This window comes from Gadus chalcogrammus, chromosome 20 (genome assembly GCF_026213295.1).
Source record: "Gadus chalcogrammus isolate NIFS_2021 chromosome 20, NIFS_Gcha_1.0, whole genome shotgun sequence".
Lineage (NCBI taxonomy): Eukaryota > Metazoa > Chordata > Actinopteri > Gadiformes > Gadidae > Gadus > Gadus chalcogrammus.
The window spans coordinates 14,815,220-14,835,948 of NC_079431.1; the positions used below are offsets into that span (position 1 = coordinate 14,815,220).

The 20,729-nt window shown below is 46.9% G+C and overlaps 1 protein-coding gene across 4 annotated transcripts in view; it reads right to left on the reverse strand.

Annotated features, from left to right (window-relative positions):
• Positions 1 to 4,514: 4,514 nt before the first annotated feature.
• hdac4 (histone deacetylase 4) overlaps positions 4,515 to 20,729 on the reverse strand; it is a 102,818-nt gene continuing 86,603 nt past the window's right edge. For all 4 annotated transcript variants that reach the window (XM_056580357.1, XM_056580356.1, XM_056580354.1 and 1 more), the window contains 5 exons: positions 17,167 to 17,285; positions 15,532 to 15,665; positions 5,867 to 5,951; positions 4,972 to 5,113; positions 4,515 to 4,628 (listed from right to left, as the gene is read on the reverse strand). In XM_056580357.1, coding sequence (XP_056436332.1) covers positions 4,574 to 4,628; positions 4,972 to 5,113; positions 5,867 to 5,951; positions 15,532 to 15,665; positions 17,167 to 17,285 — 535 coding nt within the window. In that variant the 3' untranslated portion in view covers positions 4,515 to 4,573. The remainder of the gene's footprint in view (positions 4,629 to 4,971; positions 5,114 to 5,866; positions 5,952 to 15,531; positions 15,666 to 17,166; positions 17,286 to 20,729) is intronic.

Below are 20,729 nucleotides of genomic sequence, written 5' to 3' on the forward strand. Positions count from 1 at the left end.
AGAGAGAGAGAGAGACCAGAGACAGAGAAGGAGAGAGAGCGAAAGTGTTGATGCAATCTTGAGAAGGTAGTCAACGTGCCCTTCAGTGCTACATCCCATGTGTGGATGTGTGTTGGGGTACAGACTGACAGACAGTGCATGCGGACATACAAAAACATGCAAAAAAATGAGGGGGTGGGGGGGGACAAGAGGGAGAGAGACAGAAACAGAAAGTGGGTGAGAGAAGGAAATCTGTCCTTGTTGAGTCGTAGACCAAAGGTAATGTGGAAGCCATACTAAAACATGTTTGTTTTTTGGTGGCACATTTGTTGGATCATCAGTGTGGTGAGACGGTCACCCTCTCGTGCCCACTGCACCGTCCGTTGACGGATCCCCATTGACTTTGAATGTGTACGGAGGCGCAATGCATTGTGGATCCGTGCGCTCCGTTGGAGCCTTCGGCGCCGTCAAAAAGTATGTTCTCTGATGTTTGTTGGGGCCAAAACAGACTTCCCCCTGGGAACATTGTCCACCGATGTGCCTTCTATTTATCAAGCAAGAAGTGTGTGTGTGTGTGTGTGTGTGTGTGTGTGTGTGTGTGTGTGTGTGTGTGTGTGTGTGTAAAAGCAAGTGAATAGTTGGTGGACAGCGAGGAATGTACAAAAAAAGGATGATATTGTAAATGACAATTAGTCTAAACCAAAGTGAAATGTTCTATAACTAAGGAAAAAGCACTTATAATGGTCCCCATTCCAAGGGCTTATATAAAGAATATCATTAACATAATGTTTCAAAAGATTGATTTAGTGCTACTGCTTGGGAATATACTCAATGTTTCCACCAACATTGTCCTCCACGTCTTAGAAGTGTGTATCGTTAAGCCAAGTAAAGAAATGAGCCATGAGGCCATATTGTCCGGGGGAAATTGTCATCTGCTGAAGCCGTTTGGGGGAGACAGAGGAGAGAGAAAAGGGGGAGACAAGTGAGAGGGGTGATTCAGGCTAACGTTGTGGTGGGAATGCTACCGTCAATTACGGTGTTCTGAAAGCTACGTCTTCTGGGTAACATTTCTTCTGAACGGAGTTGTTAGTTTTTTGTCTTGGGGCTCGGATGATATCGGCATTCAAGGACTGTTCAGGTTGTTCGACGGCTAGGTGGTTTGTCTAGCTGACCTTAGCTAGTCGTCTTAACGGGGTACCGTTACTATTAACTGTTATCTTAACTAGTCATTAGTTACCATACCTGGTTCCAAGTTACCTTTAGTCGTCATCTTAAATGGTTCATAGTTACCTTAACTGGCTTCCTTGACTAAACCCTATTGATAAGAAAACATATCTCTTTACTAGTTACCATAACTAGTTCTAATTGAAGGGCCGAGCCACGCCCCCGAAGGCGTGAATGTGATATAATAAACTATACATTTAGAGCACCGATGAGTAGAATAAACCAACGAACGTTTGGTCGCCAATAAAAAGGTCAGACTCTGTTCTGCGGTCATTGGTGCTCCTGGCTGATCACAGTGATACAATCAGAGGTACGGGGGCTGCGGATAGCCACGTGTCCATCCGTCTTTTGATCTTCCTCTTTGGAGAAGGTTTTAGGATAAGCGTGTGAATTATTAAGATTGTACAAAAATAAATCATGAATATGCAAATGTTACCGATTGATTCATCAATAGACATTCAAATATTGGTAATTTAGGAAAGGTATATTTTGAACAAAAGGGTGCACAGAACCCAGCGTGAAGATATGCGAGTTGACATCTTAAATAAAGAGGAAAGGGATGAATTAAACAGAAAAAGAAAAGCCATTTTTCCGGAGAACAATGTAATGTAACAGTGATTGCACAGTATGTTGTAGTGTGTGAGTGTCGTAGGCAATGTAACTCGGAACAGTATGAGAACTACCATGGGATGAACACAACTCAAAGCCAGTCGTTGTTACTGACACAAGGGAACGTAAGACCAATGGGATGCTATATTGCTCAGCGGTGAGCCAATCGTAGCAAGTGACAGTAAGTGGTGCTTTCATTAATACCCTCGAGAGGGCAACAAATTTGCCCAATGAAAATATAAACCTTGCAATACTAATTTCAAAAACAAGTTCATAATATTTCATTTTTATATATATATAATATAATATGCATATTTTTCATATATAAATCTACTATGAACAGACAGTATAGTAAATACACAATTATTATAATCATTGTACAAAGTAGTATTTGCATTCCCAAAGCGTCCCCATAAACCCTGGAGCTCAAAAAACAGCAAGGAAAATGTCCTCGCCAACCAGAATCCAAACCCTTTTTCGGTTTTGAAACATGTAAACTGTACAACAAACAACGTAACAGAGAGGAAAGGAGGAAAAGACAGGTGGGGGCGAAAAGTGCTGTATACAAAATAAAAAAATGGTTAAAAGGTACAACACAAAAAAACGACAACATATCAATAATAGTCACTTGACTGCACTTAAAAAAAACGAAACAGATACAGCAACGGAACCACCAAGGAAACAGCTGGCAAATTTCGGGGGGCTGGGGGGTGGGGGAGGGGGAGAGAAGTCATGGAAAAGATATCCTCCTGACCTCCTGTCAGAACCCCGCCCCTGCGTCGAGAAACAAGGCTTCAATGCAAAAGGAGAGTTTTAAACAAAACAACCGTGGAAGAAGGTAGCTGCCCAGAGGGAAAGACAATGTGAGCTGGGTGACGGGTAGTTGGTCTGGTGGTCCTGGGTGTTCTCAATCAAGCTACGTCAAGATGCGTGCCTTGCATTGCTTCTATCGTTGTAAATGTTCAAAACTGTCAAACTGTCAAACGCCTGTAGGCTGTGGCTGACGAAGCTCCCCACTGCCCCTCCTCTCCCAGATCGGTGGGGGTCGTACTGTCGGGCTGTCATTGGCGCTACATACGGTAGCGCTAGCCGAGATGATATACATCATGCACCATCTCTTAGATCATTTCTGGTGGCCAGAGATAGATGAAAGTTATGAACAAGACAAACTCTCCACACAGACGCATGTCCGCCAACCTTAATGTGCTGTCAGAATAATAAGTGTGTGATTTGACTTTGTAGGTCTGGCTCCCGGTCGTGTCACACACCCGTCCCCACACACACACGCACTCACCCACAAGTATATGAGCGCACATGTTCTCACTCCCTCCCACCTGGTCGGTAGCTCAGGACAGGGGGAGAGCAGATGCGTTTCACTAGTGTCACAGGGGGTCGGGTACTGAAGCGCGGAGCGACTCAGACACAGTTAAAACCCACCGTCTCCTGTCTGGCGTCTGAAAACACTGCACTGTCCTCAACGTGGGAAATATTTTGTGGGGAGGAGCTTGCTCCTCGGTCAGTGATGTGCTGATGTTTATTTGTCGGTGGACACGCTTAATGCACCAATTCTGGTTGACAATGTGACCTCCTGTGATTAATAAAGGGTGATAGTACATCATGCTTCGTCTTGTGACGTTATTGGAATGCAGTGCATGCTTGTTATGTCATCCATTCAGAAATCCTATCTGGAAAATCAGGCTTGTCTGGAGAATACTAAATAAACCTCCCAGCACAGCCGAGCCACGCTTTAACTAGATCGGTCAACAACTACCTTCCAAAAAGCAGGTAAAAGTGGTACGATGAAAAAATAAGGGTTTAATTACAGGGTGGACAGGCTGTGTGAAAAGCATTATGGGTAAACATGCCAGTCGTCCAGTCTCTATGCCAACAGCATGCAGGCTTGGAAAGTTTTGCCGCCCGAGTAAAAAATAGTAAAGGATAAGGATGAGAAGAGGCCTTGTTCCCAAACCTGTCTTTAAGGCAAAATGTCTTGAAGTTCAGTTCATTGTGAAATATCCACCAGGTTCGAAAAAAAGGCACAATTTTGCAGTCATTTACCGTCAGTCGGAACAGAGCCAAGAATCACCGTTCGAATCGACCACCTCCATTCCACTTCCTACCGAATCATCCAGCGGACTTCGGGCAGAAATGTATTCCACACTCGCATTTCCTCCATCTCCAACTGTGCTCCGCGGGTCACGGCATCAAGCTACGGTCCCCGGATCAAGGATACATCCACGCTCTCAGACTCAGAAATAAAAAAAAGGAGAAGAGGTGAGGCGATAGAGGCGAGGGAGACCGAGAACCTCAACCTAGAGCAAAGATGGCCGTCTTGTGATCCGTGCCTCATTCAGACGGCGTCGGTTTAAAGTCCTAAAGTACTGGCATTCGAGGCACGACAGCGCACGATGGCTCGGTTTTCCAACCTTGAGTTCCTCGTCTTGAGACGGCCTGGTAGCAGCGGCTCAGAGACTCAGGCCCTCCGTTAAAGATGACAACGCAACACAACGTGGGCCGAGCATCCAACCCCCTGTGCACAACCGAACACCAGTGTTCTGTTTCAGCCCCCCAAAGCCCCCGTTTCTTCTATGAAACGGAGACCCGGCCCCCCCATTCCGCGCTAGGACCCCCGCCACATTGAGATAGCAATAGGTGAGACACCTGGCAGGGGGGTGGGGGTGGTGGGGGGGGGGAGGGCGGGGTTTGAACTGAAACAGTGGTTTAGATTGGATGAGAACAATGTCCGAGAGGCAGGCTTGGCTTATGAGTGGTTGAACGCCGGGTCCACTTCCTCCTCCATCGGCTCCTCCTCAGTCCTGGGAGAACGACATTAAATCAAAGCAAAGATATTAGGTATTGTCTATCTAAAAAGTACACAGGAAACAAATAATAATCAAAAGGTAGGATTGTGTCTACATTTGTACTTAAACAAAAGGGCATGACAAAAATCAAACGTCACAAAGGGGGAAAAAAACAAAGAGGCAGAGAGAGAGAGAGAGAGAGAGAGAGAGAGAGAGAGAGAGAGAGAGAGAGAGAGAGAGAGAGAGAGAGAGAGAGAGAGAGAGAGAGAGAGAGAGAGAGAGAGAGAGAGAGAGAGAGAGAGAGAGAGAGAGAGAGAGAGAGCGAGAGCAAGGGCGAAGGACATTTGAAGACACAGACCTTTTGCTGATGTGCTTGTTGGCGACAGACAGTGACGCCATGGCGGTGACCGTCTCGGTCTCTTCGCTCTCAGAGCGGAGCACCTCGCTCAGGGAGTAGCCCAGCTTCGACGCAGACCGCTGCAGAGAGCGCCAGTACTTGCCTTCACACAGGAAACAGGAAATGATCAGATGAGTCTCCTTAAATAGACACTTTAACGTTTGAGCCATCAAACCAAGTGGGCCAACCACAAGAATGTTAATTCATATAGTTAATAACAATATTAACATTGTTTAGAAGTACTCCCAATACCAAAAATATAGTACTCATTTATGAATTACATTTATAAAGCACAACTCAATGTATCTCGCTTAAGGGTCAAATCGATTCCTTCCGGTGTTTATTCCAGCCCTAATATCATGTTTTCCTTGGAAATGTTTTTTCTCACTAAGTCATGAATGAATTCACCCAGCTGGAAACAAATGAGCAGAAGAGAGCATCTGCCCGACCGAATCCTAAACAAACCAGTCTGACTGTGTGGACCATTGCCTGGAAAATGAGTGTGGAAAATGTGTGTGGATCTCTGTTCGGTCTAATGTTCACCTTCAATGGTCTCAAGCCTTTCTGAATGGGAGTTTGGGAATGCACATAACTCAAATGTCTTTGGGCTGTATTAGAATTAAAACAAACCAAACGATATAGACGATATATGGAGAAGTATAAATAATAGAAAATAAGTGACGTGTCAGATGAAGACGTGTACAGATGCAATAAATGTGTTGTGAGAGTGGTAAACTGGATCAGGTCTAGAGTGGACCGGTCTGGTTGAGGTCTAAAGTCGACTGGTTGACTGGTTCAGGTCCTCAGGTCTAGGGGGGACCGGTGCACCGGTTCAGGTCTAGAGGGGACCACTCACCCTGGATCTCCAGGACATTCTCCATGGACTGGACAGCGTTGGCGTTGGGCCTCTGCTGCACCACCTCGTCTGGTAGTGGGTCCAGCTTTGGAGAAAGAGGGCAAAACATCATAAAGAATCAGTCCATCCATCCGTTGATCAATGGACACATTTCTCCATCCAGCCATCCATTCACACATCTATAGTCATCCATCTACCTATTGTATCCATTCATCTTTACCCCTCCATTCATCCATCCATCCTCTTTAACCCACAGAGGACTTAAGCCTATGCGTGCCTGCCTTGACCCTAAGGCAGGAAAGCACCTCACACACACAATGCATGCTTTGTACTCTCCCCAAGTCTGAAGACATAAACACTCGTGTAAACACGTGGCTGTATAAACACAAGCTGTAAACTTGGGTTCACACACAAACACACACACTCGCGGACCAGCTTCATCCCACATTTCCCACTCGATCCCGACCCAGTTCCTTGTCCTCTTGGCTCCCTGCACCCCATTCTTCACCCACTATCTCCTCTCTCCTCCCCAGTCCCTCCCCCTCTCCTCTTCCCTACCCCCCTACCCCCCCCGCCACCCCCCCAACCCCCCCCCCAACCGTCCTCTCCAATGCAAACCCTAATCACAGCCTCGCTGGGATGATCCACAGGGCTAATAACCAGGGAGGGGAGGACGAGCCAGGAGAGAAAACAATCTGGACTGGGGAGAGGGAGAGGGGGAGGGAGGGCAGGAGAGAAAGAGAGAGGAAAGGGGAGCGGGGGGGGGGGGGAGAAGAAGACAGAAAGAGAAAGAGAGAGAGGGAGAGAAAGAGAGGCACGGAGAGATGGGTGGAGGAGAGAGGGGGGAGAAGAGAGGGGGGAGGAGGAGGGGGGGGGGGGCACAGAAGAAGGACAGACCTGAATTTCTCATCTAATTAAAACAAATAGAAGGTGGGCGAGGCATGCTGGGCTGGGGGAGAAGGCTGAGGGATACTTTAATCCTGCTGTGGCACGACACGCTGCATCATGCACACACACACACACACACAAGCTGACACGCAAACACGCTGAATGCGCACGCTCACGCCCTCAATTCAGTGTTTGAGTTGTACTTTCTGTACTTTGCAGTGACTTATTACCTAAAACATAGCGAAAGCCCCGATATAGCATAAGCTAGCGGTTACTCTGCCTTTGTGTGAACAAGGAGGAAACCAACAGCCAGAAACACAAGGGCCAATGTGACACAGACAGAGGAGATAACTGACATAAGATAATATGGACTTTGTTGATCCCGGACAGGAAATGAGTGAAGAAAATAGCAGGATAAACTATACCACAGAGACGTCAGGAACTGAAAGAAACGATCTTCATTTTCATGCCTTATCTATTACTTTATTCATGGCAAAAATGGGTTTAATACCTATATATTATTATTATTATTATTATTAATAATATTATTATAATAAAAAATATTATTTAATTAAGCACCTCTTAACTAACACACCCTTGACTGAAAACCTGCCACCTCAAAATTCAGAGTCCATCTCAGACCAACAGGGTGCCATCAGTTACATTGACCTAAACCAAGCAGCCAGCCAAATCCTTAGCCTCACCCCAGCCTCAGCCAGGCAGGCAGCCAGGCCCGGCCCGGATTGTCCCCAGGGTCCCTGGGAGCCCCGCCCCCAGAGCAGGGTTGGATGAGGGAGTCTGTCGGTCTGATTGACAGCCGGGCCTCACGCTCATAAACTTTAATGGCTCTTGTCAGCAAACTCCAGGGACCCCGCCTGGCAGGTACAAGCGCTGCACGTACACACGGTCACACATTCACACAAACGTGTACATCCTCATGCACGCAAGCATGTGCAAACACACACACACACACACACACACGCACCCACACACAATTCCTTCCTTCACCGCACACAGCCTGTTTATTTTATTTCTTTGCTGTATGCGCGTGTGTGCGTGCGTGTGTGTGTGTGGGTGTGTGGAGCTCCACATCTCTACGGTGCAGGACTGCTGAGTGCTCTTTTGTTCCAGACAGCTCTCTGTCACTGCACCCACCGAAGCCTGGGAAAAAAGTGTTTCTTTCGCGTGTGGCAGAGGCTTCAAACGCACACGCGCAGCAGCCACCGGCGGCCAACATAACCACGACGGCGTGGAAAGCCCTGAGCACGGGTGTGAGGAAGAGGAGGGTTCCACCGGCAAAACATTCTGAGAGGGAGGCCGAAAGCAAAACAGCGGAAAGGGAGAAGGAATTTCACTTGTTCAGCGGGAGGAAAGTCGACAAGGCGTCCATTGTTGACTGTTGACTGCGCTCTCGCCTACGCACACGGCCGAGGGACCCAGAACGCTTGATTATGTTATGCTAACTGAACCAGCTAACCGCGGCTATTGTGCGGATCAAGAGACCATTTTCTAGATGGGATGGAGGAGAGGTTCTCCTTGTAAGGTTTTCTCCTGGTAAGCGGTGGCAGTGGTGGTAGTCCTGGTAGGTGGGTAGGGGTAGTGGTGGTGATGGTGGTGGTGCTGGTAGAGGAGGTGGGTGGTGGTAGGTGGTGATGGAGGTGGTTAGTGATGGTGGTGATGGTGAAGATGGTGGAGTGGTAGTGATGACGGTGCTGGAGTTGGGAGGTAGTAGTGGTGGTGTTGGAGTTGGGGGGTGGTGGTGGTGGTGTTGGAGTTGGGGGGTGGTGGTGGTGGTGGTGAAGGTGGAGCTAGGGGATGGTAGTGATGACAGTGCTGGAGTGGGGGGGTAGTAGTGGTGGTGATGGAGGTGCAGTCGGGGGGGTAGTAGTGGTGGTGGAGTAGGGGTGGAAGTGATGACGGTGGTGGAGTTGGGGGGTAGTAGTGGTGCTGATGGAGGTGGTTGGTGGTAGGTGGTGTTAGTGGTGGTGGGTGGTGAAGGTAGGTGGTGTTAGCGGTGGTGGCTGGTGAAGGTAGGTGGTGTTAGCGGTGGTGGGTGGTGAAGGTAGGTGGTGTTAGTGGTGGTGGGTGGTGGAGGTAGGTGGTGTTAGCGGTGGTGGGTGGTGAAGGTAGGTGGTGTTAGCGGTGGTGGGTGGTGAAGGTAGGTGGTGTTAGCGGTGGTGGGTGGTGAAGGTAGGTGGTGTTAGTGGTGGTGGTGGTGAAGGTAGGTGGTGTTAGCGGTGGTGGGTGGTGAAGGTAGGTGGTGTTAGTGGTGGTGGGTGGTGAAGGTAGGTGGTGTTAGTGGTGGTGGTGGTGAAGGTAGGTGGTGTTAGCGGTGGTGGGTGGTGAAGGTAGGTGGTGTTAGCGGTGGTGGGTGGTGAAGGTAGGTGGTGTTAGCGGTGGTGGGTGGTGCTGTAGGGATAAAGCCAGTCCAGAGGCGGGGGGGGGGGGGGGGGAAAGCAGAGCGTGGCGACTGTAGCTGCAGTGTAAACACACCTAATAACCTCATTGACAGATGGCAACAATTAGCATATTAGCCCGTTGTTTATCGAATCATTTCGGCTTGGAAAAACATCTGCTAGCACGCATTCATCAATTAGTCTTTGGTTCAGAGTTGACTGGCGTTGCCGGAGCATCATTCATGAGCTGTTTAACGGGAGAGGCTCTGCGATTACGTACGGCTGAGCTGGGGGGGAGCGCGCGAAAGCCTGTAAAGTCCATTCACAAACTTTTATCCCCCTTTCCCCGCCGTTAATCTGAGCCGCCTTCAAAGGCAACCCGAGGCTCATTATAGCCGAGCTCATCTCGCCCTGCCAATAAAAGCACAGGGATATATTTCTCACACTGAGGCCAGCCGTAAAACGCTGGATAGCCCGGTCTGGGGGTCGGGCGGGAGGGTAGTGGTCCCGTAAAGACACGTAGGGGATGCTTTGGCCAGGGATTAGAGACCGATTCATTCCACCAAGCTCCAAGGTCTGGTTGTGCGGTTAACGCTGACGTAATAAACGGTTAGTCTGAAGAGCTGATGTTTCCACTATTGACATTTGATCAATCCAGCCGGAACAACTGACCTTCAAGGTTTATTCTGTCTTGATTAGCGTGACAAAAACAAAGTGGGCTTTCTTATACAAAAGTCGGTGTGTACTTTGAGACCCAGTGACTGTGGACCTCAAGCTTTTCCCCTATGACCAGCTCCCCTGAGCAGGAGGACATGCACAGCGATTAATATGTTGGCACGTGTGCAGAAACCACCATCTGAAGGGAGGGCAGCACCTGCTGGAGGCTGGCCCTCATAGGTCCAGTCCAGTGTTGTGGTGGGTTCTAGAAAGTTCCAGAAGGTTCCAGACAAAACAAACTCTCGGGCCATTGGAATGTGTTCATCAACAAAGGGCCAACTGACCAACGCACCCAGCTGTGTTCCCCTGCTCATCTTCGTCCTCCACACTAACTTTCTGATATTAATATCGCACCGTGCAGACGTCCAAACCCACAAAAAAATCAACAAAGAACACCCACCCATCTCGTTTCCCTGCATACCAACAAAAAGAAACGCTCCCAGACAAAAAGGGTTTTTCCACGAGTGTGCATTCCAACTCCATTACGGAGACCTTCATCGGGATTAGGATAAATGCGCTTGCATTCGGCCAGTGATCCAGTCCACTCTCCATTTAAATCCAACAATCAGGAAAACCAAGCCAAATTCTCTCTCTTCAATATGAGCTATAAGAGCAGCCACAAACACACCTCTCCATGTCTGATCTGTCAACAAACGCCAAAGGTCATCAGAGCCGTCTTCAAAAAAGATCTACCACACGCTTCTCGCCAAAGGAACCAAAGAAAGGAACCATCTTCTTTGCCAATCAGCAGTGTCAACATTTGGCCTGCTTACCACTTAATCCCAGTCAATGGCTATTAATGAGCCATTCTGTACAGCACCGGCATCACCACCCTCGCAGTCTTTTATTAAGCCCTCCAGAATGAAACGGGAAACTTCATTACTATGGTTCTTACAACATCATTATTCTTTGGTACTTTCTTTTTGTTGCTCCCCAGGTTTGCTTCTTCACCGGATTTGAAGATCCAATCTGCTTAAGTCGACTATAGTTGGAACTATGTCGAAAAGATAATTCATAATTTGCCATTTACTATTTAGTCAAGCACTTTAATTGCACAAAAGTGAATTAAAAGTGAATTCAGATGCAGGTCTTTAAGGAGCAGGTTAAGGCATTTAGCTCAAGGAAGCCCACAGGTAGTTTGGGGGTGGAGTTCAGTCGCTTCTCTGAGTAGAACACACTAAACACTATACTATCCCGCTTTAACTATCCTCCCAAATCGTAACGGTCCCCAATAAAACTTCATCAGGGGCAACGTTTGCCCCAAACACAAACACCTAAACACCTTCCAACACTTTAGTGTTCGTTTAACCCGTTTCCTCAGATGTGATCACAGCTCCCTCCGCAACAATAAGAGTCCTCCCTCCTCTTTGACTTCAAGCGATTCCTTCATTTCCTTTGATTATTCGATCCCCGGGCCTGTGCGTGACCCCGTCCCCAGCCCGGCGTGAGAGTAACCACTCTCAGATGTGGACCGGCGACCCGCTCCCCGGGTGCTGGCCTGTGGGAGCAGAGTACCCCGGGTCAGGGGAGAGGGTCTCCGTCTTGCACCTCCTACCTGCTTCTATAATTCCCAGCTCCCTGTGGCACTCTGCCACTGACCCCTTCCAGATTCCTGCTGGAGCCGGAGCTGGGACTCTGCAGGCGCTGGAAACCTGAGAGCCAGAGCCCCTCTGTACCCCCCCCCCCCCCCCCCCAACCCCACCACCACCTCTCCACCCAACCTCTAAGCTACCCTGTGACTTTACCTCACCCTGCTTCCTGTGTGGGGCTCCGTCCCCCTGCATGGCGGAAAAACACACCGCAACTCCTTTTTTCTTCCTTTTAGTTTTTGTTCACACTCAATGCATTTCCGTCCGAGGGGCTATTCAATGGGGTTCTGTGTCTTTGTGGACGTGACAGGGCAAACTAACAGGAAAAATTGGAGTGCAGGAACGTCGGAATCGAACATGGATCTCTGACAAGGCCTATTGCCTACATGGCTAACGAACTTGCAGGTTCAGCCCCCTGAGACAGCCGATGAATTTGTTGTTTTCTATATTGTTTATACTAAGAACTAGTCCACTTAGCAGGTAATGTTGACGTCTGCATATTAAGGCCCATGGATTGGGACATAGTCCTAAATGACCCGTACTAGCTAGGAAACAAAGCTGCCATGATGCTTCGTGGTTTAGCTTGACGAAATACGTCAGATTACAGCTTTTGAGGGAAGCTTAGAGCCACGACACACAACACGTTCTCACATAGAACGGGATATGACCTCATCCCTCCTTCACGCCGCAGTCCTTTCAGTGGCTGCCTGGGACTCCTCATCCCCTCTGTGTCAACACAATGTCCTGGTGGACGTTGCGCCGCAGAGCCGCGCGTTACCACGGCGGTCATTACCGCTCGTCCTTGAGTCACTCATAGGTGGGCTCCGAGCAGGTAAACAGACTCAGGGGGATGGATTAGCCAAGTCAGAGTTCCTGTGTTTCCTCTCCAAGGCAAACAGCCCCATTACAGCTCAGGGATGTTTGCTAGCTTGGCGGGTTCCCTGACATGTTTTGCCACCCGGCATCCCAGCGTCGTCCTGCAGCGTCTCATGACAGACCGCTAACACCGTTTAGGACCTCGACATCGAGGTTCAATCCAAACCAGAAGATAAACTCCTTCCCAATAACCTTATGGTCCTGGGACTTTTATGGTCGATAATCCCATGCCATTAGCACCCATTCCCAATATAAGCAAGGCCTGGTTATGGAGAGTTTCCATTACTGGTTTATTTCACTGGTTATCGGTACGGTGCACACATGCGCCATGGACGGACAGAAATCGAAAAGCAGATTGTTCTTTGGCGTGGGAAGTGAATGCTCGTGCTCTGCAGCGCTACATGTTTTTTTGGAACATTGTTATTTTAGTTAATTACGCCAAGTCGGAAAACCCCTCTTCCTCTTAAATTGCTTCGCTAATTAGATCCGTCCACCCACTGTCCTCTCCCCCTGTCCGAATGTCAAAACATTTCCAAACAGATGTCAGCATTTTCTTCTCTAATGTTCTGTGCACTCGTATAACAAAAGATTTTTTAACAGGTTTTTCTTTTTAATGTTGTTCTTCGATCGGCCGAGTCGTCACGGCAACTAACCTTTATGACTGCGATCTGCCATTGTTGTTGTGTTTGTTTTGCACCTCGTCCAAGACCCACATGAACCTGGGCCACACTTGGTTTGGTTTTACGATGCCATCGATGGTTTTTTACGAGCAGGTTTGTCTCGAAGATGGTTGAAACAACAGATCAGGCAGGGCAACCAAGGTCACCTTTCAGCGTTTTTGGGGTAATTATTTTAAGAACTTAATTATTATTAGAAAAAGCATATCTGAACGTAGCTGTATATTTCTCCATTGTGGCTTATTATTATTATATTATATTATTATTTTATATATATGATATTCTATTCTATAAATAATATCATTATTTTCTATTATGTCCCAACAATCCTGAGTTCATATGTATGGTATTTAAAAGTTAATCAAGAGCTCTTTCGGCTTTTTAAAAAAAGCATAAAATCCCATTTATGCATCATCAAATCAAAAACACAGACTTAAAACCTATCACTCTCGGGGCATGCGACACAAACACTGTGTCCTCACAACACAGTAACCTTCCAGTAATAGACTGTGGTGGACGGTCACAGTGAGCCCAACATTTAAACTAAACTAAGTACCCATATGAAATCATTATTACCACGTTAAAGGCTCCCTACTGCAGCGAGAAACGGTATGAGCAGGTTATCCCTGGCTAATTACGACAAACACTGAAAGGGTGTGCTTGTGGCTAGGTCTGCAGCAACACTTACAGCGGCCACTTTAGGACTAACATATAAACACTGCGTTCAGCGTATTATGGCCTATGGGGCTGGATATTCGATCATTATTTGCGCACCTCTTTTTAGCTACTGACCAATGGAGTTTGGTGGCGTTGAGGTTAGGCATGGGTGCCAACTTAACCGCCATATTGCATTCACAGCCTTCTGAGTATGAATAAAATAAAGATTAAGTCAAAAGTAGAGAAAAAAACGTTATTTTCATCGTCATCTCAACGATTCGTAAAAATCGAAACTCATTGAACATCCAAAGAGCTGGCTAGCGGTTTTAGTGCTACTTGGAAATGGAAGTAGCTTAATAAGACTTAGAGCAATGATATGCACATGAAGTAATATATGTAGACTGGGAGTAAAGGATGGAATTATTGTCTGAGCATGGTAAGTCTTTGTACGTTGCCAATGGGACAAGATGGCGTCTCAACCTTCCACGGACTAACGCATCAAACCCAGGAACGCACTCACTATACCGCTTCAAACTATGAACTAACTTTTAAATCCCTAACCCTCCTCTTTCTCTCAATTCATTTTGTCGTTGCCCAGTCCTTGAAGTACATTAGTCCTCTAACGAATAAAGTATTGCGTTATCGCGGAGCAGTAATCTGGAGGGTGGGGGAGCTAGCGGCGGAGATGCCTTCCAAGAAAGCACTCCGCCATCCATTAGCCAGGAGAACAGAGTGGGCGACTTGGAGTGCCACTGATGCTGGCGTTGGGACACACACACACACACACACACACACACACACACACACACACACACACACACACACACACACACACACACACACACACACACACACACACACACACACACACACACACACACACACACACCATTTTTGGGTTGCTGGGATGATGGAGTACAGAATAGAGAAGGATTGCTCTCCCTCATGTTATCATCTCTCCACAACAGAGCCGGAACAGCTCCCTCCATCCATCTCTACCGGGTCCCGGGGTCGGACCAATGACAACCCTGTGTCTAATATGAGGCGGGTTTAATACGATGGCTGTACAGAGGATTGTCCTATGGGAGTGCCGTTGAGGAATTGTCATCAACAACCAACATGGCTGCCGCTGATTGGACACACGTTGTGCTGCTCTGATTGGTCGAAGGTCTATTCAACTGCGGCAAGAAGATTTGGGTCTCCGTTGATAGGCTACCCATCCAACACACTGACCAACCAACCATCCAACTCTCCATCCTCCTTTAGTCCTACGAAACCACTATCCATCCATCCATCCATCCATCCTCCTTTAGTCCTACGAAACCACTATCCATCCATCCATCCATCCTCCTTTAGTTCCACCAACCCACTATCCATCCATCCATCCATCCATCCATCCATCCATCCATCCATCCATCCATCCATCCTCCTTTAGTCCTACGAAACCACTATCCATCCATCCATCCATCCATCCTCCTTTAGTCCTACGAAACCACTATCCATCCATCCATCCATCCTCCTTTAGTTCCACCAACCCACTATCCATCCATCCATCCATCCATCCATCCATCCATCCATCCATCCATCCATCCATCCATCCATCCATCCTCCTTTAGTTCCACCAACCCACTATCCATCCATCCATCCATCCATCCATCCATCCTCCTTTAGTCCTACGAAACCACTATCCATCCATCCATCCATCCTACTTTAGTCCTACGAAACCACTATCCATCCATCCATCCATCCATCCATCCATCCATCCATCCTCCTTTAGTTCCACCAACCCACTATCCATCCATCCAACCCTCCATTCCATCCAGCCCTCCGTCCTTTCTTCTCAGCCCCCCCATCTCGTCTCTTACCTCGTTGCCGAGCAGCGCGGAGACGCAGGCCTCGGAGGCGTCACAGATGGCGGTGAGGTCGTGACCCCCCTCCAGCGCCAGCACCACCCTCCCCCCAGCCAGGCCCATCAGCTGCCGGGTCAGGTAGCCGAAGCCTGCACAAACAGGAAGTGACATCACTGAGACACGGGCCAATAGAAAAGGGAAAGGGAAAGCCAGAGACAGAGCTTATTCTTTTAGGCCCCTAAACACTTGGATGTTGACCAAAGGAAAGGGGAGGAGGGAGAGGGTTTAGAGTGCATATAACAAAGGATTATTGAATCATATGATCAATAGAGACAGAGAGACCGAGGGAGAGTGAGCGAGAAACAACATCAGAGATTTGATGGGTTGAAATCTAGCCACAATATAAGGCAGGTTTGATACAATAAATGTGGCTTTCGCTGTGCAATTTACTTTGATCTCTCTCCCTCTATACCCCTCTTCCAGGAAGATTAGGAATGTGTGTGTAGTATTTAATATATCTTGTTGATAATAATAGTATATTTAATATGCATTCGGCAGACAGTTTCCTCCCTCAATCCCGCTTTCCCCTTAGTGTCCAATACCCTGCTTAGCCCTGCTAACCTAGCACGTGAGCCCGTCCAGAAGTAGTTTTACTACGAACGAAGTAATGGCAAGATTTGTGTTTTGCAATGAATACCAGTCTGGCCTTGGCTAGGGAGCCATTGATTCCCACATATGGGCGAGGCCTTACATTGTTAAAAAAAAACTTGAGGCAATCAGATTAAATAACATTCTTGCTCTCTTAGTTTTTGCCGAATCCGGTTGGAAGTAAAACCAAACCATATTCTCATCCGAGAAACACCTTCCCTGCATATTTCTGTTCATCTTTTCACACCGTTACTCTGTCTTTTTCGTCAAAACAAGGAAAGCTACACTTTCCTCAGGCACTTCTATTGAACTTGCTCGTGTGTCAGGAACTGAACCCCCCCTGCCCTGATTGGTCCTGTCATTTAAAACGTTTTGGTAGAGGCATTACACCAGTGAGAGAAGGAGAATGTGAACTTATGGATCAGGATGGTCTCACTAGGCTACTGTTGATCATCTCTCCTTAAGACCCATGGAAACCTTTATAGGGATCCATGATGATTCAGATTAGGGCTGAAACACTTGGTTCATGGGTCATTATAAAAGGGAATCATTTTGTATTCCTTGGCTGCTTGTCAGATAAAGCAAGCACATTTAAGACATCCCTTTGGCCTCTGTTTACATTATATAGACTAAATGATTAATGGGAAAAATAAACAAGGCTTATCAAAACAAATCCTATCAAAACATTGACCCTCCTTCAGAATGTGAGAGAAGTATGAAGTAATAAGAGGGAGCAACAGGATAAGACTTTAAACAAAACTTTCGCTCATCTCATCCCAAAATAAACCATTAACAACGTCAACACGCACCCCGGTCCGCATACATGTTGTTATCCATCCAGTGACCCCCCCATGACCCGGGTCACATATCGTCATCCCGGTCTCCTTACCCTCTTATTTCTGCTCGGTTAAACCCCCGCGGGGAATCTCATCGCGACAAGGCGCTTTCTAATTACGGCGTGCGATTACAGACGGGCCCGGTGGGTGTGAAGCAAGGGCTTACATTTGGCGGTGAGTCTGTAACCTCCCAGCGGAGGAGCGTGGCCCTCCACCGCGTCGAAGCCCGAGGACACCAGCACCACGTCGGGGGCAAACTCATTGGCGATGGGCATCACCACCGTCCTGGAGGATCACAACAACAACATGGCGTCTTCATACAGTATATGCCATCAATAATACTCTACGCAATATGATGTATTGGTCGACGATTTCATCCAACTTTACAACAGTTAACAACACCCTTCAATGTTTCATCAACTAGATTCACAAAAAGGTTTAACTTGAGTCTTTTGGAATGATGGGAGGTTAAAGTAGACAAACTTATTGATGGTAGGAGGGAAATCAAGAGTGCTTGAATATACCTATCATTTGGTTTTTTCATTTTCATGGCAACTTTAACTGAATATATGCCTGTATTTATCACTGTGGGTATGAGTGTGTGTTTGTGTTTGTGTGCATGTACAGCTGTGTGTTTGTGTGTGCGTGCACGTATGTTTGTGTGCGTGTGTTTCTGCAAGGAGGGTGGGACGCAGGATGTTTATTTTAACGCATCGGTCGATGAAGGAAGAGGTTTTTTGCAATGTGTCACCAACACGTCTCATAACGAGCTGCTGGAGCGGTTTGGAGTTTCCAACGCTGACTCATTCTGTGGTCCCCTGTATTTACACACATACAAGACTTCATAGTGCCTACAGAACAGTAAGGTGTTCACTACATAAAGCTGCTTAAATACAACTCCTTGCCAGGATCTGTCATGACAGAAAACATGCACTGTATAATAATAGCAACACTTCCTGGATGGCACTCGGGTATCCGAGCAAGCCTCAGTGTTTCGGTTAAGGGTGATGGAGTACCTCAGGGTACCGTTGCCGGCCCCCTGTACTTTGCCGACCTCAGGGGTACACCAGTGGTGTACGAGGCTGTGCGCAGGCAGCATGCCCTGAATCCCAAAGACCTCTGTTTTCCCCATCTCAAGCTTACCACCAAATTATGACCCTCCACTGGCCACCCCTCCACCAACCACAACCCCACACACACACGCATACGTGTACAGCTGTTTGAGGGAGAGGCTGGAGGTAGTACAAGAGGACAGCCAGGATGCTACGGCTAGAGAGTGCGTCACTGACTGTGCATCAGTATGATTTGGCAATGAGTCAGGATGAAACATCATGAAGAGGATTACCGATGGTAGTAAAAAGAAAAAAAACAAGAGAGATGAGAAAAACTTGATGAAGTAATGACAGAAACAAACAATTGAAATAGTACATTTTAGAGAGACAATTGATGCACACGTTATGAGTGAGGAGTGATTACCAAGTATAACCTTCAAAGATATTCCTCACAGAATCTCTGGAATTCAGTATATTATACTATTGAGTGGTTAGGATCCCCCGATATTTATGGCCCTACGCCAGTGACACAGGATTCATATTTTGTGTGTCTTCCTTCTTTCTCTAGCTTTCTTATATCTGTATAAACATAAACAAACCCAAACATTCTCAGGGACGGATTCGGAGTTTCAATGAAAGGCTCTCGCAGACAGCTACGATATTAAAAGGAGAAATACACCGACCGCATCGAGTCAAAAGTGTGCGGCTTTCAGCTGCCTAGACACACACACACACACACACACACACACACACACACACACACACACACACACACACACACACACACACACACACACACACACACACACACACACACACACACACACACACTGACACATGCTCATACACACACAGCCTTGGGCCATTAACATTGAAACCATAAAAGACCCCACAGCAAAAGAAGTAGCCCACAGGCACTCCTGCGGCCCACCACAGCCTGCTGAGAAGGCCCCCGGACGCCAAGCCTTCTGGAAGAACCACATGTTCCCCACACTCTTCTAGAACAGAAGGACCATATCTTCTCGACACTCTTCTAGAACAGAAGAACCACATCTTCTCCACACTCCTCTAGAACCGAAGAACCACATCTTCTCCACACTCTTCTACAACAGAAGAACCACATCTTCTCCAAACTGTTCTAGAACAGAAGAACCACATGTTCTCCACACTCTTCTAGAACAGAAGATCAGGTGTTTTCCATGCTCTTCTAGAACAGAAATATCAACATGTTCTACACACACTTCTAGATCAGAAGGGCTACATTCCCTGCAGAGACTCTCCTCTCTCCTCAACATCTCGTCTAGACTTATGGAAGACAAACTGTAGAAGATAATAACCACAAGTCCTTCCTAGACTCTTCTAGAGGAAAAGTTAAAAAAACAAACAAAAAAAAACAGAGGGATCACATATCCTGCTATGGATATTCTGTTGTAGTATACCTCTAATAATAATAATAATAAATTGTATTTATAATGCACTTTATATTCAAGAATCTCAAAGTGCTTCAGAGAAAAAAATACCAAAAAAACTATTAAAAAGGGGGAACCTCAAAGAAAGTTTAGCTAAATGCTCTTTTAAAGAGATGGGTTTTGAGGTTCCGTTTAAAAAGAGCTGTAGTCTAGATACCTAGATACCTCTAGTATCTTCCTGGTCCTACAGTCCCAGTACAGGTCCCCCACAAAGCCCCAAATCGTGGGGAAAACATCTGACATGTGACCGAATCGAAAGATTTCAGTGATCAGTTAGCTTGGAGCAATGCGACCAAAGCAGCGTTTTTAAAGGCGTGTAATTGTGCATGAATCAGAGGCCGCGTATGCACGGATGGAAAAAGTATTTTTTTGTTAATGAAGGGTCTTGGGGGAGTTTACGACCACACAGTCGCTGCAGGACATCCTGAACACGTACCCCACTTTATCGACCAGTTTTTCCCGTGAAAGATCCCCACTGGATGTGTTGGCATTCAGAGTTTGTCCGCTTGTGTTTGGTTTCCTAGTAACAGGTGTGTTTGTATAAAACATGAAGGTCACCGATTATAGCACTTGTGTGCTTTCATTTAAGTGCGGGTTGTGTTGGTTTTCTGTGAATGCGTCACCTTAATAGCGTGAATTAATAATTTTTACACGTTTCGAGCACAAGCTTGTTGGCGGTCAACCATCTTGCCTCCAGAACAGAAACTTATCTGCATCCTTATTTATAACCTGGATAAATTAATCATTAATAATATCAGACCCAGAATTAAGCTTTAATCCGCTTCATTGGCCAAGCATGCAGAAACATATGGAATTTCCTCCGGTTTCTGTGCTCTTAACAGTTTACGTGGACAGACAAGAACGACAAGCTAAATGAATATCAAAATGAAGTCCTATGCTTGTGTAACCATCCCATGTCCATGCAGCTCAACCTGTGTACCTCATGCACGAGAACCATCCTAAGGTACAAACAGGTAACAGTGCACGCAGAGCATGTGCATACAAAACTAAAGCTGCCGTTTCTCCCTTCAATTCCTGGGGATTTAACATGTGGTAAGAGGAAGGGCTGCAAGACACTTTGAATCAATAATCGATAGCTATGATCAACCATCAATAACTCACTTCATCCAAATGGTAATATGGACGAAACGTCAAACCAAAATCAAAAGGAAAGGAACCTGTGGTGAAGGTTTGCAAAAACCAGTAAA